The sequence below is a fragment of the Carlito syrichta genome, unplaced genomic scaffold (genome assembly GCF_000164805.1).
Source record: "Carlito syrichta isolate Samal-C Ts95f unplaced genomic scaffold, Tarsius_syrichta-2.0.1 Scaffold305300, whole genome shotgun sequence".
NCBI classification, from domain to species: Eukaryota; Metazoa; Chordata; class Mammalia; order Primates; family Tarsiidae; genus Carlito; species Carlito syrichta.
The window spans coordinates 238,788-265,615 of NW_007249396.1; the positions used below are offsets into that span (position 1 = coordinate 238,788).

Genomic DNA, 26,828 nt, shown 5'->3' on the forward strand with positions numbered 1-26,828 from the left:
GCAAAAATAAAAATTCTACAAAATAGTCAACACAATATCTAGTATCGTGTCTCAAAAGTCACTAGACTTGTGAAGAAACTGGAAATTATAATTCAGATCAAGGAGGAAATTAAGCCAATAGAGATATATCCAGAAATGACAGAGATATGCAATTGGAAGATACTTTTAAAATGCATTTCTAAATATTATTATATACTCAAGGATGTGAACATAATGTAGAGCTTAATAGATGGTCTAAAAAGTAACCAGACAGAAAAAGCATTTGACAAGCTCCAATACCCTTTCATGATTAAAAAAACAAACTAACTCAATAAACTAGGGATACTAGAGACAGAAAGGATGTTTCTCAACCTAGTCAAGGGCATCTATTAAAAAAAATACCAACAACAAAATGCTTTTATGGCTCCTTGACTTTGACAGAGTGCTTGAAGATGGCAGGCAAATTTTTGCAGCTGAATGCAGCACTGAAATGACCATCAAAGCCTTCCAGCAGTAATCTGTATGGTTAGGGCACCCAGACACTTTGAACCAGAAAGAGTTCAAGCAGTTGGTGAAAAAGGAGTTGCAAAACTTCCTCAGGAAGCAGTAGAGGGATGATGCTGCCATTAATCACATCATAAAGGACCTAGACACAAACAAGGACAAGCAGCTGAACTTCAAGGAGTTCATTGTCCTGATGGCAAGGCTAGTCAAGGCCTCCCACGAGGAGATGCACACGAATGACCAAGGACCAGATCACAGCCACAGACCAGCCACCCTGCATCTTTGCATTCAGGGCGCTGGGGCCTTTCATGCCAGCTGCATTGGCTGTAGGGCTGAGGATGGGGCAAAATAAAGTATCCCTCCCAGTCTAAACCAACCAACAACCAACCAAACAACAACAACAACAAAACAGCTAATGTCATTCTTGGTGGTAAAAGAATGAGATTCCCACCAGAGATTAGCAAGTAGATAAGGATATCCACTCTTACTACTTTTAAACAACACTGTACTGGAGTTTTTAGCCAGGGCAATTAAGCAAGAAAAAGAATTTTTTTTCCAACGTTCAGATTGGAAAGGAAGAGGGAAAACTGTATTCAAAGATAACGTGATCTTGTGTTTAAAATCTTAAGGAATCTACAGGAAAACTATTAGAACTAATAAACAAGTTCAGCAAGATTTCAAGATACAACATCAATATACAAAAATTGGCTTCTGTATACTAGCAATGACCAGTTTGTAAATGAACTTAAGATACTTCTATTCATAATAGCATTAAAAAAGTCGAGGCTGCGGTGGCTGGGAGCGGTCACTGCACTCCAGTCTAGGCGACAGAGTGAGAAAAAAGATACTTCTATTCATAATAGCATTAAAAAATAAGATACTTAGGAATACATTTAACAAAAGTGTAAGACTGCTACACCAAAAACTATTCTAGAAAATTATTGAAAGAAATTAAAGAAAAAGTAAATGGAAAGACATCTGTGTTTGTGAATTGGAAGACATAGTTAAGATAGTAATACTCTAAAAAGGGATCTACAGATTCAAAGCAACCTCAAAGTCTCAGCTAGATTTTTGCAAAAATAAACAAACTGACCCTAAAATTCATTTGGAAATGCAAAGAACCTAGAATAGCCAAAGCAATCTTGAAAAAGAGCAGAGTTGGAGGACTCACACTTCCCCATGTCACACTAACTACAAAGCTGCAGTAGTCAAGGCAGTGTGTTACTGGCATAAGGATAGCATGTGCATCGGTAGAATATGATTGAGATTCCAGAAGTAAATTTATACATCTATGGCCAATTGATTTTTGACAAGAATACCAAGGTAATTCAATGGGAAAAGAATAACTTTTTAAAAAATAATGGTGCTAGGATATCAGGATAGCCACATCCAAAGAGTGAATGTGAACATCTACTTCATACCATGTACAAAAATTAACCCAAAATGAATCAAAGACCTAAATGTAAGAGCTAAATATATAAAACTCTTAGAAGAAAATACAGGTGTAAATCTTTATGATCTCAGAAACTTGGATTAGGGAATTTTTTTTTTTTAAGATATGCCCAAGCAGTAGAAGAGTCGATAAATTAAAAACTGTCATACTTCAGAGTTTACTATCAAGGAAGTTAAAAGACAACAACAAAATGGGAGAAAATATTTGTACATCATATATCTGATGAGGGACTCATATCCAGAAAATATAAAGAACACTTACAATGCATCAATAAAAAAGATAACCCAATTAAAAAATGAACAAATAATTTAAATATACATTTACCCAAAAAGACAGACAAATGGTCACATGAAAAGATACTTAACATAATTAGTCATCAGGGAAATGTAAATCAAGACCACAGATACCACCCATGAGGCAATGAAAAAGGTGGACAGTAATAATGTTGACAAGGTTTTTAAAAAACTGGAAACCTTGCATTGTTGGTAGAGATATAGAAGATGTAACTGTTTAGAAAACAGTTTGGCCATTTCTCAAAATGTTAAACTTAGAATTGCCATAAGACTCAGCAGTTCTATTCCCAGGTATTTAAGAGAACATATCCACCTTTACAGTCATATACTACATAATGTTTCAGTGAATGGTAGGACACATATATAGTGGTAGTCCTATAAGATTATCATGGTGGTGAAAAATCCCTACTTCCTTTTGATTTTGTAGCTCAACACATTTTTCATGTGTATGTGGAGATTCTGGTGCAAAGAAATGAACTGTACTACCAGTAGTATAAAAGTCTAACACAATACAATTAATGTGCAGTATACAGTACATGCTAATAAATGACTGTTACCATTTATGTGTTTACTGTACTATACTTTTTATTGTTATCTTAGAGTGTACTACTAATTTTTTTTAAGTTAACTGTAAAACAGCCTCAGGAAGGCCCTCCAGGAAGTATCCTAGAAGCAGGCATTGGTATTATAAATTATAACAGCTCTGTGAACATTATTGTTTTGAAGATCTCCAGTGGGAAAAGATGTGGAGATAGAATATAGTGATACTGATTATTCTGACCCTGTGTAGGCCTAGGCTAATGTGTGTGTTTGTGTCTTAATTTTAAAAATGTCTTTTAAAAGTAAATAATTAAAAAACTAGAAAAAGTATATAGAATAAGGATACAAAGAGAACATTTTTTGTACAACTATATAGTGTGCTTTAAGCTGTTATTACAATAAAATTAAAAATTGAACAAAATTAAGTATATAAAGTAAAAAAGGCACAGTAAGATAAAATAACATATTAATGAAGAAATATTTTAAAATGTAGTATTGCCTAAGTGTACAGTATTTGTAAAGTCTACAGTAGTGTACAGTAATATTCTAGGCCTTCACTTTCACAAGTCACTTACTCATTGACTCACCCAGAGCAACTTCCAGTTCTATAAGCTCTATTCAGTGTAAGTGCCCTATACAGGTATATCATTTTAAATCTTTTACTCTGTATTTTTACTGTACCTATCTATGTTTTGATATGTTTAGATAAACAAATACCACTGTGTTCCAGTTGCCTACAGCAGCCAGTATGGTAACATGCTGTACAAGTTTGTAGCCTAGGAGAAATAGACTGTATTATAGACTATACCATCTAGGTTTGTGTAAGTATACTTTATGATGTTTGCCCAAAAATGAAATCACCTCAGGACATATTTTTCAGAATGTATACCTATTGTTAAATGATGTGTGCCTGTACATGAATGTTCATAGCAGCTTCATTCTTAGTAGCCAAAAAGTAGAAAAAGCCCAAGTGTCTATCCACTGATGAATGCAAAAAGAAAATGGGGTATATCTATACAATATAGTTTTTTACAGGTATATAAAGAACAAAACACTGATATTGCTACAACATGGATAGTCCTTCAAATCATTGTATTAAATGAAAGAAGTCAGACACAAAAGATCACACATTGTATGATTCCATTTTTATGAAATGTCCAAAATAGGCAAATCCATATAGTCAGAAAGATTAGATAGGTTGCCTAGGGCTGACAGAGCTGGGGGAGAAAGTGACGGGTATGGAGTTTCCTCTGGGGGGGGAATGGAGAGATGAAATGTTCCAAAATTATATAGTTGTAATAGAAGCACAAGTCTGTGAAAAATACTAAAACCCACTGAATTGTATACTTTGAAAGGGTGAATTATACCTTAATAAAAATTGTTTGCAAAAATAACCAAAAGAGCGCCAGAGGTTAGAAAATACAATATCTGATATGAAAAATTCCCTGGAAGGGATTAATGGCAGATCAGAGGCTGCAGAAGAAGAAAAAAAATCAGTGATCTTGAAGGGATAACCTTAAAAACAAACACAGAGGAAAATAAAAGACTTCAAAGAGCAAAAAGCTTCTCAGAGATCTGTGAAGCAACATTAAGTAGTCTAATAAATCCATATTTGGAGTTCCACAAGTTATGGCCAAAGAGAAAAAAAAATTGAAAATGTAGGAGATGAGTCTTAAAGGATGAATTATAATTTGTTGTGGGAAGAAAAGAAGAAAGGGCATTTTAGGTAGAAGAAACAATTATTGCCAATATTGTGAAACCTTGTAGCCATAGGGGGAGTCCTGTGCAATGTCATTTCATATGTGTAGTTATAAAGTATAGAGTTTTCTTTCTTTTTTTTAAATCAATACTTTTTATTATGATATTGTGGGGTACAGTTAAGGGTTAAGTATACAAATAGGCTTCGTTCAGGCACCCTTGTTGATAAGAGGTGTCTCCCCATCCCCAGACAGATATTTACTACCGTTAATCCCATCTCAGTTCCCCTCCCCCCCCATAGTTTCCCACCACTGTCAGTCATTTTCTTATAGTATTATGTTGTATGTTCAAGCTCCACTATATGAGTGAGAACATGTGATACTCTTTGTTTCTGTGAGAGATCACTCAGTATTATAGACTCTAGTTCCATCCAGGTTGCTGCAAAATTCATGATTTTGTTCTTTTTTATGGCTGCATAGTATTCCATTGTGTATATGTATCACATTTTTTTAATCCAGTCCTCTTTTGATGGATAGCTTGGTTGCTTCCAGGTTCTTGCTATTGTTAACAATGCTGCGATAAACTTACGTGTGCAGGTATCTTTTATATAGAGTGATTTGAGTTCTTCAGGGTATATTCCCAGCAGGGGGATTGCAGGGTCATATGGGAGGTTGATATTTAGAACTTTTAGGCATCGCCACACTGCTTTCCACACAGGTTGCACTAGTTTATAATCCCACCAACGGTGTAGGAGTGTTCCCTTTTTGCCACATCCTTTTCCACATCTATTACTTTCTGAGTTATTGATAATTACCATTCTGACTGGAGTTAGGTGGTATCTCAGTGTGGTTTTGATTTGCATCTCCCTGATGATTAGTGAGGTTGAACATTTTTTCATGTGTCTGTTGGCTGCTTGGATGTCTTCCTTTGAGAAGTGTCTGTTCATATCTTTTGCCCATTTTATAATGGGGTTGTTTGTTTTTTTCTTTTCAGCATATTTGAGTTCCTTGTAGATCCAAGATGTTAAGCCTTTGTCAGACCTGGAGTTGGCAAATACTTTTTCCCAGTCTATAGGCTGTCACCCTGCTCTCTTGATGGTTTTTTTGGCTTTGCAGAAGCTTGTCAGTTTAATGAGGTCCCACTTGTCTATTTTATTTCTTATGGCCTGTGGATTTCAGGTTTTGTTCAGAAACTGATGCCAGTTCAAATTTCCATGAGGGTATGTCCTTCATTTTCTAAGGTTCTTATGGTTTGAGGTTTTACATTTAGGTCTCTGATCCATTTAGAGTTAATTTTTGTGTATGGGGATAGATAGGGGTCCTGTTTCAATCTTCTGCAAAGCCTCCACCACCTACCACTGGGGAGAGGAGAACCTATTCAGTAAATGGTGCTGGGAAAACTGACTGACCACATAGAGTTTTCTTATTACTACTCATTGGGAAGTTTGTTTTACTTAGTGATATTGCATATTTTGATTTTCTTTTGGTGCCCTAATCATCAACTAACTTTTTTTGTTTCCAGTTGGTGATTAATAAGTGCTTATTAATCATAAGTTTATTTAAAAGAGTTTCTGAGTGGCCAAGGACCTATTCAGTAAATGGTGCTGGGAAAACTGACTGACCACATAGAGTTTTCTTATTACTACTCATTGGGAAGTTTGTTTTACTTAGTGATATTACATATTTTGATTTTCTTTTGGTGCCCTAATCAACTAACTTTTTTTGTTTCCAGTTGGTGATTAATAAGTGCTTATTAATCATAAGTTTATTTAAAAGAGTTTCTGAGTGGCCAAGGAAGCCACTTTGGGCTAAAATTAGCCATATACTGCTTATATTTTTACCACATGAGAAAAAGCTAATAATTGCTTATATTGTCTTAAATATTTGTGTGTTTAAGGCAAAGCCTAAATACTTAAGATATGTTTTTTTGTCTATTTGTTTCTAGATTTTTTTCTATTTTTGTGGTAAATACCACTGGAATTTTGAGATTGCATTGAATCTGTATATTGTTGTGGGTTGTATGGACATTTTAGCAACATTAGTTCTTTCAATCCATAAACATGGATTTCTTTCCACTTATTTATATTGTCTTGAGTTTGTTTCATCAGTGTTTTATAGTTTTCAGTGTACAAATCTTTTATTTCTTTGGTTAAATTTATTTCTAAATATTTTACTTTTGATGCTTTTGTATTTGTTCTAGAAATGAAGTCAATGGAATGTGTTAGTGGCCAGTTAAATGAGCTTCAGAAACAAAAGAGTGAATTGATACAAGAATTATTTAGTCTCCAGATAAAACTTAAAGGTATTACCTTCATGAGTTAATTTTTCTATTGAATATAGTTAAGTACACATGATAGGGTCATATTATTCTTTCAAAATGTATTAACCTATTAGAATATAGTGCTATTATTGATATAAACAAAGATAGATAAACACTGATGAGTGTTAGAGCTGGTATTTTTAATATCATGAATTTTTATTAAGATCTTTTTTGTACCTTTAATTGATATATTAAAATAGAAAATAAAAATCGTAAGTATATATATTTTATATGCAGGTACCCAAAATTAGAGTTTTATTATGAGTAAAAAAAGATAACCTTTGTGTTTAGTTTTTTTTAATTGTAAGAGTTTTTTTAAAATTGTTTAGTTTTTGAAGATGAAGAGAATGAATCCATTTGTACTACCAAATACCTAGAGGCAGAAAAAATAAAAATTAGTGAAAAACCTCAAAATGATGCAGAATGCCTAAGGTAAGAGTTGTCTATTATACTTAGTATAAAATCTGATAATTTTTCTTTTTTTTTTTGAGTTGGAGTATCGCTCTGTCACCCAGACTAGAGGGCAGTGGCCACTCCCGGCCACCACAGCCTCGACCTGCTGGGCTCCAGCGATCCTTCCGCCTCTCAAGTTAAATAGATTTCAACATAAAACAAAGTTCATAGATTAATTTTTTAAATCTTCAGATGAATATATTATTTCCTTTTATGTATATTCTGAAACATCCTAATAATTTAACACTTCACTGTCTAGAAAGTGCTATACATAAGTTCACAATGCATTGGGTTGATAATAGTGAAATTAAATTTATCTTATGTCAGGGACTCGGTATTGTTTGTGTCCCAAAGGATAAAACAACTGTTATTTCCATTGTTCTTAATTTTGGCGGAAATTATTTTTAATCTTTCTACATTCTGGGGGGAAGAATTACAGTCTACTATTTTGTTTGAAATGTATTATTCTGGTTTATTCCTAAAAAATTAATGCGTATTTTCTTTATGGCATAAATGGATGGTTTTTATGCATATGGATAATTTAAGAATGGCTGATGTTTGAAATGACATGATCATAGACACAAGGAGAAGAGGCTTCAGGTTTTTAAAATTTGGCTATTATTTATTGATAATTCATTGTTCTATTTGCTGGCTTTATTTTAAAGAAGTTCCTGCACTTTCTAGGCTTAATATAAGAAAAGAAAAACTTCATTATTGGATCTTTGAAGAAGCAAATGAAGCCTTCTTTCTCATAAATCATATAGGAAATATGTCTACTAAAGCTCAACAAATATTTCGTTTTAGCAGTTTATTGCTTTAGGCCATAATTTTAGTAGATTGTGAGAAAATATTTGCAATTTAATTTTATGTTAAGTTTTATAAGCAGAAAGTATCAATCTCTTGGGTTACATGTGTGTTGCAGAATAGGTTTCTGTAATGACAGTCTGCTCATTGATTTTTTTTTTTACACTTTTAAAAATGGTGATGCCCACCAGTACCATAGTTAGTAGCATAAGGGCTTCCAATATGAACTCCAGTTTTGTGGGTTTATCACTCAGTGATAAAAATTTGCTTTGGGTTAAAATCAAACACACAAAGTCTGTTAGAGAGTGCTTTTTCCTTCACAAATGTTAATAGGAAATTTTTATAGAAAGAAATATCAGTCCATGTTCCTAGTTCATTCATTGCATTTTAGCAATTATTAAATGAAATACCACTGTTAGCTGGGCACAGTGGCTCATGCCTATAATCCCAGCACTTTTCGGAGGTAGAGATGAGAGGATTGCATGAGCCCATGGATTCGAGACCAGCCTGGGCAACTTGGCAAGAACTTGTCTCTACAATTAAAAAAAAATTAGCTGGGCATGGTGGCACATGCCTGTGGTTCCAACTACTTGGAAGGCTGAGGTGGAAGGATCACCTGAGCCCAGCAGGTTGAGGCTGTGGTGGCCATGAGTATGCCACTGCACTCAAGCCTTGGCAACAGAGTGAGACTCCACTCAAAAAAAAAAGAAAAATGCCACCATTTATAAATTCTCACTTTTAATTAATTGATGTATATATTTAATTTCCCTATTGGTATGTTTCATAAAAGTTTTCCCAAGTGTGAAGAGTGAAGTCAAAGTATTGAATGTAAAGATTTTAGGAGAGAAGACCATCAGTTTTATAATTAGTGCAATAACAAGAAGTTAATGATGGCAAAACATGATATGACATTTATTCATTTTCTTAATGAAGACCAAAATTAAGTTGATTTTATCCTTAAATTTTGGAATAGAATAGTCTTTTTCATATTTGTATTCAAATGTATACTGGATTATACAATAGTTGCGTTTTTCTGAATTTTTCGGGTTTAACCTAGTATGCTAGAGTGGCTGTTATTTTTATAGCTGAGTTTCTCACACTCAGCATTGTTTATATTTCAGGCCAGATTATTATTTGTTTTAAGTCTGTACTATGCATTATGAAATGTTTAGTAGTATCTCTGGCCTCTACCTACTAGAAGCGGAAGCAGCCACCATACCTCAGTTGTGACAACCCAACAATGTCATTGCCAAATTTTCCCTGTGATGGAGGGGTGGCAAAATCACCTCCAGTTGAGAACCAATTTTATTTTAAAGTTATTATAATATTATAATTTACATCTACTTTTATTAACCTTTAGCCAGCGAGTAAGCAATTACAATAGAAAACTTTAATGTTAACTTTTTTTTTTTTTAGTTGGAATCTCACTCGGTCACCCAGACTGGAGTGCAGTGGCCGCTCCCAGCCACCGCAGCCTCGACCTGCTGGGCTCCGGCGATCCTTCCGCCTCAGCCTTCCAAGTAGCTGGAATTACAGGCATGCGCGACCACGCCCGGCTGATTTTTTGATTTATTGTAGAGATGAGGTCTCGCTGCCCAGGCGGGTCTTGAGCCCGCGGGCTCAGGCAATCCACTCACCTCAGCCTCCCAAAGGTGCGGGATTACTGGCTGAGCCACCGAGCCTAGCTAACTTTTTTTTTTTTGAGTCAGAGTCTCACTCTGTCACCCAGGCTGGAGTACAAAGGCACGTTTACTGCCACCACAGCCTCAACCTGCTGGTTCAGGTGATCCTTCCGCTTAAACCTTTCAAGTAGCTGGAACCATAGGTGCATGCCACCATGCCTGGCTAACTTTTAACAAATTTATTGTAGAGATGAGATCTTACCAAGTTGCCCAGGCTGGTCTTGAACACCTGGGCTCAGGCAGTTCTCTTGCCTCAGCCTCCAGGTAAGAGTCACTGCACCCGGCTAGTTTATACTTTTTTTTTTTTTTTTAGTTAAGAGTCTCACTCTGTAGCCCAGGCTGGAGTGCAGTGGCATGCTGTTCATGGCCACCGCAGCCTCAACCTGCTGAGCTCAGATGATCCTTCCTCCCCAGCCTTCCAAGTAGCTGGAACTACAGGCACGTGCCACCACACTTGGCTAATTTTTTGATTTATTGTAGAGATGAGGTCTCACCAAGTTGCCCAGGCCGGGCTCGAACCCGTGAGCTCAGGCAATCCTCTCACCTCAGCTTCCCAAAGTGCTAGGATTATAAGCATGGGCCACAGCGCCTGGCCAGTTTATACTTTTAAAGGTAATCCACCATGCTCAGATTGACTGCAGGTCACAGTCTGTTGGTTAGGTCCAGATGGTTAAATGAGACTTTCTGGCAGCCATTGACTCAAGCAGCATAAACATGAACAGGCAACTATGAAAATTCCAAAGTTACTCAAGTGTATGCTTTTTCAGGGAATGCAGAGTACTTCTTGTCAGCAATGGCTCCTTGGCTCTATTTTGAACATAGGACCAGTTAGCCACTCAGGATCTGTCCTGAAGGACTGTCTGTTTTAGAATCCACATGACTGTGATTTGAATATGGTTTGTTTATCCCCACTAAATCTCATGTTGAAATTTGATCTCCATTATTGCAGTGTTGGGAGGTGGGACCTAGTGAGAGATGTTTGGGCCATGGGGCTGGATCCCTCATGAATGACTTGGTGCCATTCTTATAGGAATGAATGAGAGTTCTCACTCTTGAGACTGGATTAGTTCTAGGGGGGTAGAATTAGTTCCTGAGAGAGTGGGTTGTTATATTGCTAGGACACTCCTTGGGTTTTATCCCTGTTCACGTGTGCCTGCTTTCCCCTTGACTTTTTCCATCATGTTTTGACACAGCAAAAAACTCCCTCACCAGAAGCCAGCAGATGCTGGTACTGTTTCTTATACAGCCTGTAGAACTGTGAGCTAAATAAACCGCTTTTCTTTGTAAATTGCCCAGCCTCAGGTACTCCTTTATAGCAACACAAAGTAGACAAAAATAATATAGAGAGTCCTTAGAACAGTGCTTGGCACACAGCAAATGCTCTATAATTATTAGTTGTAATTACTATGTTTTCATTTTTATTTTTATACTGTTCATGAGCATTTTGTGACTTTCTAGCTTTTTTCTCATTTCTCCTTCTGCCCATTCTTTAAATGCAGAGGCTCCCCAAAGGTTAATCATTGATTTCTTATTACTTTGTACTCTTCATGGCTATCTCTTCTAGATCGTGGTTTTGGTTATCATCTCTAGATAATTTCCACATCTTTGTCCCTAATCCCTCTTTCTTAAATTTTCATACTGCATTCCTGACAGTCTAATATAAAAATATATCTAAAATGATGATCAAACAAATAAGAAAAATATCTTCATCAAAAGTTCTAGACTTTCATAATCTGTGCTTTGCCACTATCTTCCTGCATTTTGTTGCATACCCTATACAACTAGTGCATCAAAACGTGATTTGTGGCATATTCTAAATATGCGACAGGCTTTCACAACTCTGAGTCTCCCTGTCTTTCTTTTACATCTGCTAAAATCTAAGAGTCTTCAAAGCTCACCCCACATGTGAATTTTTTGGCTATTGCTCCAGTCCAAAATGTATCAGGCATGTTCACAGATCTTACCATTCTCACCCTGGTCAAGTTGTCACCAAGTCTTGTTGTTCTTACCTTCAAAATATTTCTTGAATCTCTCCACTTCTCTCTGTCCCTTAGTTAGTTAGAACCCAAGGTCTAACTACCACCCTCTCTCACCTGGATCTTAGTGCAAGTCTCTCTTCTGCTTTCCCCTTACTCACTCTTGTGCCCATCAATCCATTGTAAATTGAATCATGTCATTACCATTGCTAAATTCTCCTTCAGTGGCTTCATAATGAATATAATAAAACCTAAATTTCTTTATTTTTTATTAAATTTTATTTTATTATAGAGATATGGGGTACAAGTGAGGATTAACTATATAAGTAGGCTGCATGCAGGTGAAGTTTGGGCTTCTAACTGACCCTCACCCCCTAGTATAGTACCGGGTACCTTTGTGTTGTTACGTGTTCATCGCCCTCTTCCTTCCCTCCCTTAGCAGTGCCTAGTGACTGCCGATCCCTGCTAATGTGATTAATGTTCAGAGCCCACCTATGAGTGAGAACATGTGGTATCCTGTTCTTTGTTTCTATGGTGGACCACTTAGTATGATGGTCTCCAACTCCATCCAATTTGCTGCAAATTCATGATTATGTTCTTCTTTATGACAGCATAATACTCCATTGTTTATATGTACCATATTTTCTTTATCCCATCCACTTTTGATGGACAATACAGTTGGTTCCATGTTTGTGCTATTGTGAATAGTGTAGCAGTAAACATGCATGTGCAGGTGTCTTTTTTGTTGAACAATTTATGTTCTTAGCATTTTCCTGTAAGAGGGATTGCTGGATCATATAGAAGGTTAATTTTTAGTTCTTTTAGTAATTGTCACACTGCTTTCCATAGAGGTGAACTAGTCTGCACTCCCACCAACAGTGTAGAAGCATTTCCTTTTCTCTGCATCCGTACTAGCTAGCATCTATTGTTTTTTTGTTTTGAGTCAGAGTCTCACTCCATCACCCAGGCTGGAGTGCAGTGGCAAGCTTACGGCCACCCCAGCATTGACCCACTGGGCTCTGGCGATCTTTCCACCTCAGGCTTCCAAGTAGCCAGAACTACAGGCACGCACTACCACACCCTGCTAATGTTTGATTTATTGTAGAGACGAGGTCTTGCCAAGTTGCCCAGGCTGGTCTTGAACCTGTGGGCTCAGACAGTCCACTTGCCTCGGCCTCCCAAAGTGCTGGAATTACAGGCTGAGCCCAAGGCCTGTTGTTTGACCTATTAATGATAGCCATCCTTACTGGAGTTAGGTAGTACCTCATGTAGTTTTGATTTGCATTTCTCTGATGATTAGTGAGGCTAGACATTTTTTTATGTGTCTGTTGGCTGCTTGTATGTCTTCTTTTGAGAAGTGTCTGTTCATTTCCCTTGGTCACTTTTTAATAGGATTGTTTAGTTTTTTACCTTTCATATCTATATCCTTTTAGATACTGGATGTTAGGCCTTTGTCAGATATATAACTTGCAAATATTTTTCTCATTCTTTGGGCTGTCTTTTGTTGGTTTATTTTGCTGTCCAGAAACTTTTCAATTTGATGGGGTTCCATTTGTCTATCTTAGCTTTTATGGCATTTGCTTTTGGGAACTTGGTCAATAATTTGTTGCCTACTCCTATGCACATAAGGGTATTTTCTATGTTTTCTCCCAGAATTATTATAGTTTGAGGTTTTATGTTTAAGTCTTGATCCATTTAGAGTTGATTTTTGTATATGGTGATTGGTAGGGGTCCAGTTTCATTCATCTGCATGTGATCAGAAATTTCTCAGCACCATTTGCTAAATGTGGTCTCCTTTCCTCAGTGGTTATTACTGGTGGCTTTGTTGAAGATGAATTGGTTGAGAGATTGAGTTTTTCCTTCCAGAATTCCTTCCTGTTCCATTGGTCTATAAGCCCGTTCTACCAATATCAGGCTGTTTTGGTTACTGTAGCCTTGCAGTAAAGTTTTAAAATCTGTGAGTGTGAGACCTCCTTCCTTGTTCCTTTTGCTGAGAATTGTTTTGGCTATTTGTGTTATTTTTGGTTTCCATATGAATTTCTGTGTTGTTGTTTCCAGGTCTGAGAAGTATAATGTTGGTAATTTGGTGAGTATTAAATTGAATCTATAGATTGACTTGGGTAGGATGAACATCTTGACAGTATTGATTCTTCTGATCCATGAGCATGGATGTTTTTCCATTTGTTTGTGTTGTTGTTGATTTCTTTGAGTAGTATTTTGTAGCTCTTGTCATAAAGCTCTTTCACTTCTCTGATTAGGTGGATGCCAAGGTACTTCATTTTTTATATGGCTGTTGTGAATGGGATTGTGCTTTATATTTGGTTCTCTACCTGTTTGATACTGGTGTATAGAAATACAACTGTTTTTTTGCACATTGATTTGTACCCCAAAAAGTTATTAGTGCAAGGAGGCTTTTGACAGACCTCCTAAGGTTTTAAAGGTATAGAATCATATCGTCTGCAAAGAGTGATAGTTTAACTTTCTTACTTACTATTTGGATACCCCTGATTTCCTTTCCTTGCTTGATTGCTCTGACTAGGACTTCCAGCACTATGTTGAACAGGAGGGGTAAGAGTGGGCATCCTTGTCTTGTTCCTGTTCTTAGGGAAAATGCTTCCAATTTCTGCCTATTGAGCAAAATGTTGGCTGTGGGTTTATCATAGATTGCTTTCACTATATTGAGCAGTGTTCCTTCCATGCCTAGGTGTTCAAGGGTTTTTATCAAGAAGGGATACTGTTTGAGACCCGCCTGGGTGGTGAGACCTCATCTCAACAATAAATCAAAAAATCAGCCGGGCGTGGTAGCGCATGCCTGTAATTCCGGTTACTTGGAAGGCTGAGGCGGAAGGATCACCGGAGCCCAGCAGGTCGAGGCTACAGTGGCCGGGAGTGGCCACTGCACTCCAGTCTGGGTGACAGAGTGAGACTCCAACTCAAAAAAAAAAAAAAAAAAAAAAAAAAGAAGGGATACTGAATTTTGTTGAATGTGGTTTTTGATTTTACATCTGTTAATGTGCTGAATTAATTTATGGTCTTGCAAATGTTGAACCAACCATGTACCCCAGGAATGAAGCCCATCTGGTCATGGTAGATGATGCTCGAGATGTGTTGTTGGATCTAATATACTGCAAACTTGTTGAGAATTTTTGCATCTATCTTCATCAAGGAAATTGTCCTGTAATTCTCTTTCCATGTTGGGTCATTGCCAGGTTTGGGTATCCGTATGATGTTGGTTTCATAAAATGAACTGGCAAAGTTCTGTCATTCTCAATTGCCTGGAATACTTTCAATAAGATTGGTATCAGCTCCTCCTTGTATGTCTTGTAGAATTCAGCAGGGAACCATCTGGTGCGGGGCTTTGTTTGGAAAGGAGATTTCTTATGACGAGTTGATTTTCTGAATTGTTACTGGTCTGCTTAGAGTTTCAATTTTTTCTAGTTTCAACCTTGGGAGGTTGTGATGTCAGAAGGTCCTCCATTTTCTTTAGATTTTCTAGTTTATTTGCATACAGGTGTTTATAGTAATCTTTGATAATCTTTTGAATTTCTCCAGGGTCAGGTGAGTTTGCCTATTGCATTTCTAATGCAAAGTCCATTAGAACTTTGGACTTTCTCTCTCTTTTTTTAGTCAATTTGGCCAGGGATCAGTCAATTTTATTTATCCTTTCAAAGAACCAACTTTTTGTCTTGTTGATTCTTTTTATGATATTTTTGTCTTCTGTATCCTACAATTGTGATTTTATCTTGGTGATCTAGATTTTGCTGCTGAAGTTAGGATTTAGGTGATTTTGCCTTTTCAACTCCTTTAGATGTGACATTAGGCCGTCTACCTGTGATCTTTGTTTTCTTGTTGTGTGCACGCAATGCTATGAATTTTCCTCCTAACACTGTTTTCATGGCCTCCTAGAGCTTCTGATAAAATGTCTGTTTTCATTTGGTTCCAGGAATCTTTTTATTTCTGTCTTGATTTCAGTGTTGATCCAGAAGTTGTTCAGCAGCATATTGTTTAGTGTCCATGTCTTTGTGTGTTTTGGGGAGTGTCTTGTTGGTGGTAATACTTATTTTTATTCCACTGTGATCTGAGAAGATGCATGGTATTATTTCAAATGTTTGAAATTTGGTTATGCTTGATTTATGTCTGAGAATGTGATCAGTCTTGAGTATGTTCAATGTGCTGATGAGTAGAATGTATATTCAGTAGATGTTGGGTGAAGTGTTCTGTAGATGTCTGCATTGGATTGAGTGTCAAGTTGAGGTTCCAGATCTCCTTGTTGTTTTTTTGCCTCAATGATCTATCTAAAGCTGTTAGTAGGGTATTTAGATCTCCATTGTGTGAGAGTCAGTGTCCTCTCTTTGATTACTTAGTTATTTTATAAAACTTGGTGCTCCTGTGTTCTGTGCATATATGTTTAGGATGGATATTTCTTGTGGGTGGATTGAGTCTTGTGTCATTATGTAGTTAGTATCCTTTCAAGTTCTTTTTAACTTTTGATGGTTTGAAGCCTGCTTTGTTTGTATCAGAAGAGCTACACTTGTCTTCTTCTGTTTTCCATTCGCCTGTAAGATCTTTTTCCAGCCTCCAACTTTGAGCCTGTGTGTGTCCTTTACAGTAAGATGAGTTTCCTGAAGGCAGCAGACTGTTAGGTCATTCTTCTTTATCCAGTGTGCCACTCTGTGTCTCTTCAGTGGCTCATTTAGTCTATTCACACTCAAATTGATTATTGAAATGTGAACATTTATCTCTGTCATAGAGTTCTTAGGGGTTGCTTTTTTATTTTTACTTTTGTATTTATGTGTGTGTGTATTTTCATTTTTGTGATTGCTCTGCATGCTCTGTTAAATCTGTGGTTGCCTATACTTTTGCGACGGGTATGGTTGTTTTTTTTCTTTCTGTGTTCAACACCTCCTTAAGCATCTCCTGAAGGGCTTCTCTGGAGGTGGCATATTCCCTTTGGAATTGGTTATCTAAGAATAATTTTAGTTCTCCATCACTGATGAAGCTTATCTTGGCAGGGCAGGAAATTCTTGACTGGGATTGCTTATCTTTAAGAATGTTGAAAATTTGACTCTAGTCTTTGCTGACTTGTGGTGTTTCTGCACGTAAGTCTGGAGTGATTCTGATGGTTCTTCCCTGGTAGGTAGTCTGACCTTTGTATATAGCTGTCTTTAGGATTTTTTCTTTCATGCTTATTTTGTGAAGGTGGATTTCTGTGTGCCTTGGGAATGGTCTTCTCATATGATACCTTGTAGAAATTCTCTGAATCTCTTGTGCTTGGATGGTCGCCTCTCTAGCAAGATGTGGGAAGTTTTCTTGAATGACCTAATGGAATGCTTGTTCCATGCTGTTTTCTGTTTTTCTTTCTACTTCAGGGATACCAATCTGGCATTGATTTGGCTTCTTAACATAGTCCCACATCTCTTGGAGCCTTGGCTCCTTCATTTTGAACTTAAAAAAAATGTTTTGACAGATTGAGTTAGTTTCATATTTTGGTCTTCAGGCTCTGTGATTCTTTCCTCTGCCTGGTTTACCTTGCTTCCTATGCTCATTATTGTGTTTTTAACTTCCATTTCCATTATTTAAGAATGGGCTTTTTGCAAATAAGCCAACTCTACTTTTACTTCCAAGTACAACTTTGGTGAGTTTCACCTCTAGTTGCCATCCAATCTCTGATTTCTTTTTTTTTGAGTCAGAGTCTCACTCTGTCACTCAGACTGGAGTGCAGTGGCTGCTCCCGGCCACCGCAGCCTCGACTTGCTGGGCTTCTGAGATCCTTCCGCCTCAGCCTTCCAAGCAGCTGGAACTACAGGCATGTGCTACCACGCCCAGCTAATTTTTGATTGATTGTAGAGATGAGGTCTTGCCAAGTCGCCCAGGGGGGTCTCAAACCCGTGGGTTTAGGCAATCCACTCACCTCGGCCTCCCAAAGCATGGGATTACAGGCTGAGCCACCGAGCCTGGCCAGTCTCTGATTTCCATAACAGTCAACTTGGACGAGTCATTCTGTGGGGTTTCCATTGCTTGTGCTATGATAGCTGCTTTTTCGGGCACCATCTCTTTAGGACTCTGAGAGTTGCCTGTATTTTTCGTTGATTTTTCCTCATTTGTGATAGGCCTCTCTTTAGTTTCTGTAATTTCTCTGTTGATTTGATGCTCTGAGGTTATTCTATTACCCTTTGTTCTAGGGCCTTTTCTATGGTTCAGTATTTATCACTTAGTGAGAGAGGCAGGGTTATTCACATCTACTCCTTCCTCCACCTTGTAGCAAAACCCTGAAGTTCTTAATGTGACCTATATGACTCTTCACAATATGGCCTCTGACCACCCACCTCCCTGGTATTATCTTCAGCCATGATCGCCCTCTCATTTCGCTCCCACAAACACTCCAAGCTTTCTTCCACCTGAATACCTTTGTACCTGCATTTATTTCTCCTGAAATTATCTGTTTGCCACTCTGCCTGTTTATCTCCTGCCTGGTGGAGCATATCCTATCCTTAGGTCTCAGTTAAAATTCTTCCTCAGAGAAATTTTCCTTTACCCTATTGATCTAAATACTCTTTACGCTATGATCTAAATTATGTAACCTCTGTTATTTTCCCCAACAGAAGCCTGTATTTTTTCCTTTATAGCTCACATTCCCTTTTGTAATTACATATATTTATATTTATTTTGTTAATGTCTCTACCATGTTCTCAGTAAGAAGAAGGATCTTTTATGTTTTGTTCACTGTTGTATATTTATGGTCTAATACCTTTGTACAAAGCTTGGCATACAGTAAGTATTGAATAAATAAATAGAGAAATAAGTGAATTTAATAAATTATGAAAACTTTCTTCTACTATTCAGTTTTCTGTGTTTACAGAGAGCTTGTTTATAATACTGTTATATCATTCATCATATTTTGTGATAGTTGTGTGTATCCATTCCTCCCACTGGACTAGGAGCTCCCTCAACTTCTTGCTCATCTTTCTTTCAATCTCTGCATCAAGCACACTCAAGGGCACACAGTATCCAATAAATATTTGTTCCTGTAATTGAGTCTACATATAATTGAATTTTCACTATGTAAAAATAAAAGTTCTTCATATATATTTAGTGTTATTTTCAAAGACATGGTGTATTCTAACCACTGGGATAGCCCCACTTAGGAATGGAGTGTTTTTGATTTCTGCTCTTTTCTTCAATGTAGAAAAAGTTTGACTGGTCCTGGTCTCCTCTCAGTCCTTCACTTTCTTACCCTAACTTGGATGGGAGTGACTCAGTCTGATCAGTGAGTTTTGAGGGGCAAACCGGGAAATGTGGAATCCAGACCCTTCCTTTTCCTGGTCTCTTTGGGACTTGGCCTGCCTCAGAACATGTGCTACACTCTGCTCCTCTATCCCTTAAAGTTTTATAGTAGATGGACTCCATGAGAGAAAGCTGGAGGGTGCAGTGCTGCCTTTAATCATGTGAGTTAAGTTAAAGTTTAACTTCCCTTCCGCCTTCCTTATTTTTTAAATGAGAAGATTTCAGGAAGAAAAGAAGAGTATATATTGGGCCCCTTTAGACTCCCAAAACCTATTATTTTTATTATCCAACAATAGGGTTACCAAAATGCCATCCTTGATCATGATTTTATAGTTATTCCTAATAGTAATGTAACAGACAACTTCAGACATTTCAGGCATTTTCTTTACCCACAAAACTTCCTTCTAGAATGGTTACACATCTTCCAAAACTAATATGTGTGCTTGTTAAATGCAACAGGAAGCTTGTTGCTGAAATAAATCTGCAAAGTCAACAACATGAGATTTTCATTCTCAGCACTTAAATATAGTATGACTATGTGAAGAGCATATTTGCAATGTAAACTGCACAAAAGTTAATATACACCTGCTACTGAGAAACTCCAATACATTAATGTGAAGTAGTAAAGCAATGCTGTGGCTTTCTTTAGTGAAAGCTAGATAGGTTAGTCACAAAGGTCACACTGATGATTCTTAGATTTATAAGAAAACATAAACACAGTATGGCATTAAGATATTTTCATATTCTCTAAAAAATGATATATATGTATATTTACATGTACGGGTAAATATTTATATTTATACATGTATATATTTTTAATTTTACCATATATACATATGTATAATTTAAATTATGAGAGTAGGCTATGTTGACTGAATAAAAAATTCAAACATTACAAGGATGTAAAATGTCAGAATCTCCCTTCTTATCAACTACTTCGATACCCTAGGAGTGTGGTTAAAAGTTTGGTCTATGTCCTCTCAGAGTTTATCTATTTCTTTGTGTCTGTATATTACATGTGCACACACACATGCATGTGTATGTGCCAGTGCATTAAGCAAAAATGGGATTATTGGATCACATTCGCTTGTCTATAACTTGCTTTATTGCTTAGCAAAATATAGACATTTCTCATGTTAGTTTGTACTGATCAACTTTCTTCTTCTTTCTTCTTTTTTTTTGAGTTGGAGTCTCACTCTTTTGCCTAGGCTGGAGTGTAGTGGCACACACACTCATGACCACCCCAACATCGACCTTCTGGGCTCCAGCGATCCTTCTGCTTCAGCCTTCTGAATAGCCAGAACTACAGATGTGTGCTACCATGCCCGGCTATTTTTTATTTTATTGTAGAGACAAGGTCTCACCAAGTTACCTGGGCTGGTCTCGAACCCGCAGGCTCAGGCAGTCCACTTGCCTTGGCCTCCCAAAGTGCTGGGATTACAGGTTGAGCCACCGAGCCCGGCCAACTTTATTCTTTTTAATGCCACAGTATGGAGATGCCATTTTTATGAACCATTCTTCCACTATAGATGTACAAGACAGTTTCTAAATATTAATAATTAGACATTTTAATGTATCCTTAAATGCCTTCAGGAATGTCTATGTAACATTATTTAGGGTAAGCATCATTTAGTAGAGTAATAGGAATTGTTATCCAGGCTATATTTAGAAAATAGTCTGCATTTACTTTGCTTTTTGTTTTCATCAAGAATTAACTCAAAGTAGACAAGTGTAACAAGATAGTTTTAAAGTTTCTGCAAAATGCTAGTCAAATAAGTATGTATATGTACCCAATCAATAGCATTTCTCTATTTTTTTTTAACATTTATAAAGTAGAAAATCCCCATTTAATTCCAGGATTATTCTTAGCTGTGTGTTGTTGAAAGTTTCTGTTGACTCTGCATCTTTTCTGGTAAAACTTCATTATTTATTCACTAACAGAAGTGTCTCTACAGCATTGATTATATAGCCTTCAAGCTAATAGAAATCCCTTGTTTTGTGAATTCTTGGCACATACTATAGTTATTAAAGCATCTAAGTAAATACGGGGGAAATTTTTTTTTTTTTTTTGAGTTGGAGTCTCACTCTGTCGCCCAGACTGGAGTGCAGTGACCGCTCCCGGCCACCGCAGCCTCGACCTGCTGGGCTCCGGCGATCCTTCCGCCTCAGCCTTCCGAGTAGCTGGAATTACAGGCATGCGCTACCACGCCTAGCTGATTTTTTGATTTATTGTAGAGATGAGATCTTGCTGCCCAGGCGGGTCTCGAACCCGTGGGCTCAGGCAATCCGCTCACCTCAGCCTCCCAAAGACACGGGATTACAGGCTGATCCACCGAGCCCGGTTTACGGGGGAAATTTTTATGGTACTCAATATTCAATTGATGATGTTAAAAGTTACATTCTGATATAAATGTATCTATTTGTCCCCTAAATTTTGAGATAACTTTGCTTACTATCCTAGCTATATACATTATAATGATCATGTAAAAAATTCATTCATATCTTAGATATCATAATACAGGTTTCTTTTTTCATTTTCATGTTTACCTTTATAAACAAACACTTTTTGGTTTGAGGATTGGGAAAATGACAGAAAATGTGAGGTAAAAGGAGATGCTTAACCCAACCAACCTAGGATTTTAGGTAAGGGAGATGCTGGCAGGACCCCTCCCTCTTGCAACCCTTCCTCAGAAGATTCCTCTAATTAAGCCCTACACACCTGAGACGTTTCTTACCCATCTGCTAGTGGCCTGGATTAAAGGAAAGTATAGTTGGAAAACTGATAATTCTGCTTTCACACATTCGACTTTCAAACTCTCAGAAATAAATTATATGTGAAAAAGGACCACCTATATAACTTCAAAAGTAATGATTTTGTGTTTAAATGACACTAAAGTCATTTCATATGAATTAATACAGAAAAATAATATTAAGAAAGTCAAGCCATAGAAAAACTAGAAGAAAGTAGAAAACCTATGATGTGATTAAGGAAACCAAAAAAGACAAGGTCAATAGATTTAAAATAGAAGATTTAAAATTTTGTGTGTCAAAAAAGTCATCAACATGGAATGATAAACTGGGAGAAAATTATAGTCTTCATGATAAACACGGGATAACAATTTATTAAATAATGGATCAAAAATTCATTAGAAAACATTGAAATTAATAGTTTTCCATGCATATATTTATCAGACAAACACATATTAAACAACTACTTTATACCATACACTCTGCTAGTTGCTGAAGATACCAAGATGAATCAGACAAAGTAATTCTGCTGTACTGCTTATCAGGGAAATGTAAATTAAAACCACTGAATATTATTTCTTTTATCAATTTTTGAAGACATTCTTAAATAACCATAATTAAAATTGGTACAGGTTGGTACAGAGATGACTCATACATTGCTGGTAGCAGTATATATTGCATATACATATTTGGAATGCAATTTAATATGTATAAATTATTGTAAGCATCTTAAAAACCTTTATACCATTTTACTCGATAATTCTACTTATGACCTCTATCCCAAGGAAAACAATTATAAGTAAAGATGTTTATAGTAATGATGTTTATAGTAATGTTATTTATGGAGAAAAAAATAGGAACAACTGAAATACGCTACCATAAATGAATGATTATGTTACCTGTGGTGTATCCACTTGGACTACTACCTGTTTATCTTAAGCAATATTAATTGGCATATATAGCTAACTAGAGGAAATGTTTATAATAGCATTAACAAAAATTAAAAACTAGGAAGCAAAATCATATAACCACTATTATATAGAAGCTAAAGACTGCAGTGATATATACCTAAATTTTGATAACATTTGAGTTTGGGTACTAGGACTTTGGGTGAAAATTGTCCTTCTTTCTACTTAAATAGTAGTTATGTACAGCCCTATAGCTAAAAAGAATGTGCTGTTAGGCTTTTCTATGTTTTTCAGAGGTAACAAAAAAAATTTGGAATGGAGTAGGAAATCATAAAAATATATGGAAGATAAACTTTGCTAAACTAACTAGAAATGTTGACCCATCCTAGTCATTATTTGATGATTCAGAGAGAGGTGACAATAGCCAATGCAAACTGCCCTTAATTATTGTGCAGTGGGTAAAGAAAGTCCTTCTTGACTCCTATAGGCAATCAGTCTATGCACTGAAGCATGAGATCTGCTTGCCATTATATTGCTTTGGCTGGCTGCAAATGTATTAATATTTATACCATTATCATCTAGCCTCTTTTGAAGCTAGCAACAGCAGTCTTTTCTTTAAGTGCAGATTTAAATTATACAGCTTGATTATATGCTGAATAGAGAAATACTTCCTATAATTTGCTCTGAATGCCCTCCTTAATTTCCGTAGTCTCTCATTCTTATTATTAGGTAACTAAAAGGGAAAGTGGTCACCACCCAATTTTAATGGGGATGAAGGATCGTACAGATTCTGCTCTCCATTTGAACTGAAGAGGGGGATGGGCTGGTAGGAAGAAAAATCTCTACAATTTTATTTGAAAAAATATGTATTTAAATGAAGCTCTACGTACATTTTAATAGCATCATCCACAGTGCGTTGTTACTCTCCACTTTACCTTCCACTTACTCTTTAAAAATATTCAAGCGTTTTTATACATGTGCAAACATCTCATGCTCAAAAATTAATGACTTGTTCTATTTTCTAATTAAAGATTTCTTTATAATTCTTATTTACTGTTAAATTCCTAAAAGTACAGATCACAGTGAACTTCATATATACAATCACATGTCACATAACATTTCAGTCAATGATGGATCACATATACGACAGTGGTTGTGAAGGTTATAATACCACATTTTACTGTTCCTCTTGTTATCTTTAGATATACAAATATTTACCATTGTGTTACAATTGCCTGCAGTATTCAGTACAGTAACATGCTCTTATATTACAGATTTGTAGCCTAGGAGCAACAGGTTATGTCATATAGCCTGAGTGTGTAGTAGGCTTCACACCTAGATTTGTGTAAGTTCACTCTATGACGTTCACGTAATGACGAAATCACTTAACAGTGGACTGCTCAGAATGTATCCCTGTTGTTGCCATTCGTCCTTATCATAAATATTATGTTTTTCTTCTCTGTTGGCTATAATATATAATGATATAATAAGCACATATGAGCTCAACTAGAATATTACTAATTAGCTATGGCTCCTCCTTTATTTCATGTTCTCTTCCTTACCTCAGATATCATTAACATCCTATGTTGTATTTCATTTTCTTTGCATGTAATATGACTTACTTGATTCATTTTCTTGTTTATATATCATTTTCTTTATTTCTTACGTAATTTAATTTATGCCATATATGTATATGTAATCTATCATATATATGCATGCCAAAACAATATATTTTTCTATGTTTAGAGTTGTATAAAATGGTATCCTACGGCTTGGGACTTGTTTTTTATTCAGTGTGGTTTCTAAGATTTACTCATGTTGGTTAGTGTAGATATGTGAATATAGCACATTTATTTTATTTTATTTTATTATAATTATGTGGGATACAAGTCAGGATTTGGTACATAAATAATGTATGTGCAGGTGAAGTTTGGGACTCCATCTGGTCCTCACTTCCCTGTTTTAGATCAGGTAACTTTTGTGTTGCTATTCCCGCCCCCCCACATTTCCTCCTTACCCTGGCAGTGTCCCACAACTGCTGATCCCTCCCTTGTGCTTTTGTGATTAATGTTCAGGTCCCACTTATGAGTGAGAACACGTGAGATTTGATTCTTTGTTTCTGTGATAGATTGCTAAGAATGGTTGTCTCCAATTCCATCCAATTTGCTGAGAAGTTCATGATTTTGTCCTTCTTTATGGCTGCATAATATTCCATTGTGTATATGTACCACATTTTCTCTGTCCCATCTACTTTCAATGGGCATAAGTGTTGGTTCCATGTTTTGGCTATTGTGAGTAGTACGGCAAGAAACATGCATGTGCAGGTATCTTTTTTGTAGAATGATTTGTGTTTCTCTGAGTATATTCCCAGGAGGGGAATTGCTAGATCATATGAAAGGTCAATTTCTAGTTCCTTTAGATATTGTCACACTATTTTCCACAGCGGTCAGACTAGTTTGCACTCCCACCAACCAGAGTAGATGTATCCCCTTTTCTCCACATTTGTGCCAGCATCTATTGTTTTTTGATTTATTAATGGTGAGCATCTTGACTGAGGTAAAATGGTATCTCGGTGTGGTTTTGATTTGCATTTCTCTGATGATTAGTGAGGCTGAGGTTTTTTTCATGTATCTGTTGGTTGCTCATACATCTTTTGATAAGTATCTATACATGTCTTCTGCCCATTTTTTAACAGGGCTGTTTGTTTGTTTCCTTTCAGCTTGTTTGACTTCCTTAGAGATCCCGGATGTTAGGCCTTTGTCAGATGCACAATTAGCACATTTTTTTCCCCATTCTGTGGGTTGTCTCTTTACTCTTTTGATGGTTTCTTTTACTATGCAAAAGGTTTTTAGTTTGATGAAGTTCTCAGCTTTTATGACTTCCACAACATTGACACTTTTTTTGAGATGTCAAAGCTAGTTATTTTATAGTATGTCCTTTAATTTGGATTTATCTCTTCTTGTGAGATTAGATTGAAGATGAAGATAAACTTTTTTTTTTTTTTTTGAGTTGGAGTCTCACTCGGTCACCCAGACTGGAGTGCAGTGGCCACTCCCGGCCACTGCAGCCTTGACCTGCTGGGCTCCGGCAATCCTTCCGCCTCAGCCTTCCGAGTAGCCGGAATTACAGGCACGCGCTACCACGCCCGGCTGATTTTTTGATTTATTGTAGAGATGAGGTCTCGCTGCCCAGGAGGGTCTCGAACCCGCAGGCTCAGGCAATCCGCTCACCTCAGCCTCCCAAAGGCTCGAGATTACAGGCTGAGCCACCGAGCCCGGCGATAAACATTTTTAAAGCAAGAATGTTATATAGATGATATTGTATCTTTTTCAGAGCATTATCTCAGGAGGCATATTATGTCACTTTGTTTCATTATTGATAGTGTTTAGTTTTATTGCTTAGTTAAGATTGTATCTACCACATTTTTCCATTGGGAAAGTTATTGTTTGCTATTGGTAATTAGTAAGTATTATATGGGAGGACTCATTGATACCTTATGCATATCCTTTTCCCTAATAACCCATTACTCAATCATTCTTTTTTCCACTAATGATTCTTATTACAATGGTGGCTGCAAAATCGTACTTTTCTTATCATGGCATTCTTATTCACTAGTTGATAAAATTCAGTGGGAAAAATATGAGGCTCCTTTTCTCTCCTTTCTCACAACCTTTTTATTTCTTCTTAAAAAAAAAACTCTCTGTGGACTCATGGATTTCTTTATAATTTCATTATTATTTTTGATGCTCCAGTTGTCCCACATTTGGCCAGAGGTATCCCTTTGAAATTGATATTTTTTATCTTTTAAACATGTTCTCATCATTTTTTTAAAAAAACTCACGTTCTTCTGGTGTGAGAATATGTTCCAGGCTCATCTTCTGTGGTACCTTAACCCTGGAACCAAGTATTACTTCAAGGAGCCCCAGTATATCTTTGAGTTGGGAATAGTATTTAGAAATTCAGAGTGGCTCTTTCCATGCCCTGCACAGCCATGGCTCGTGGTCTCAAGAAGCATCTGAAGCGGGTAGCGGCTCCAAAGCATTGGATGTTGGATAAATTGACCGGTGTGTTTGCTCCTCGTCCATCCACTGGTCCCCACAAGCTGAGAGAGTGTCTCCCTCTCATTCTTTTTCTAAGAAACAGACTTAAGTATGCTCTGACTGGAGATGAAGTAAAAAAGATCTGCA

At 36.7% G+C, this 26,828-nt stretch overlaps 1 protein-coding gene and 1 pseudogene across 2 annotated transcripts in view; both read left to right on the plus strand.

Moving 5' to 3' along the window:
• Positions 1–26,828, plus strand: part of CCDC172 (coiled-coil domain containing 172) — an 85,028-nt gene that overhangs the window by 48,445 nt on the left and 9,755 nt on the right. The window contains exons 5-6 of the mRNA XM_008061508.2: positions 6,667–6,768; positions 7,116–7,218. Coding sequence (XP_008059699.1) covers positions 6,667–6,768; positions 7,116–7,218 — 205 coding nt within the window. The remainder of the gene's footprint in view (positions 1–6,666; positions 6,769–7,115; positions 7,219–26,828) is intronic.
• The window catches only part of LOC103263853, a 954-nt pseudogene continuing 758 nt past the window's right edge, over positions 26,633–26,828 (plus strand). Inside the window, exon 1 of the transcript XR_002482169.1 lies at positions 26,633–26,827. The product of XR_002482169.1 is annotated as a 40S ribosomal protein S4, X isoform-like (transcript). The remainder of the gene's footprint in view (position 26,828) is intronic.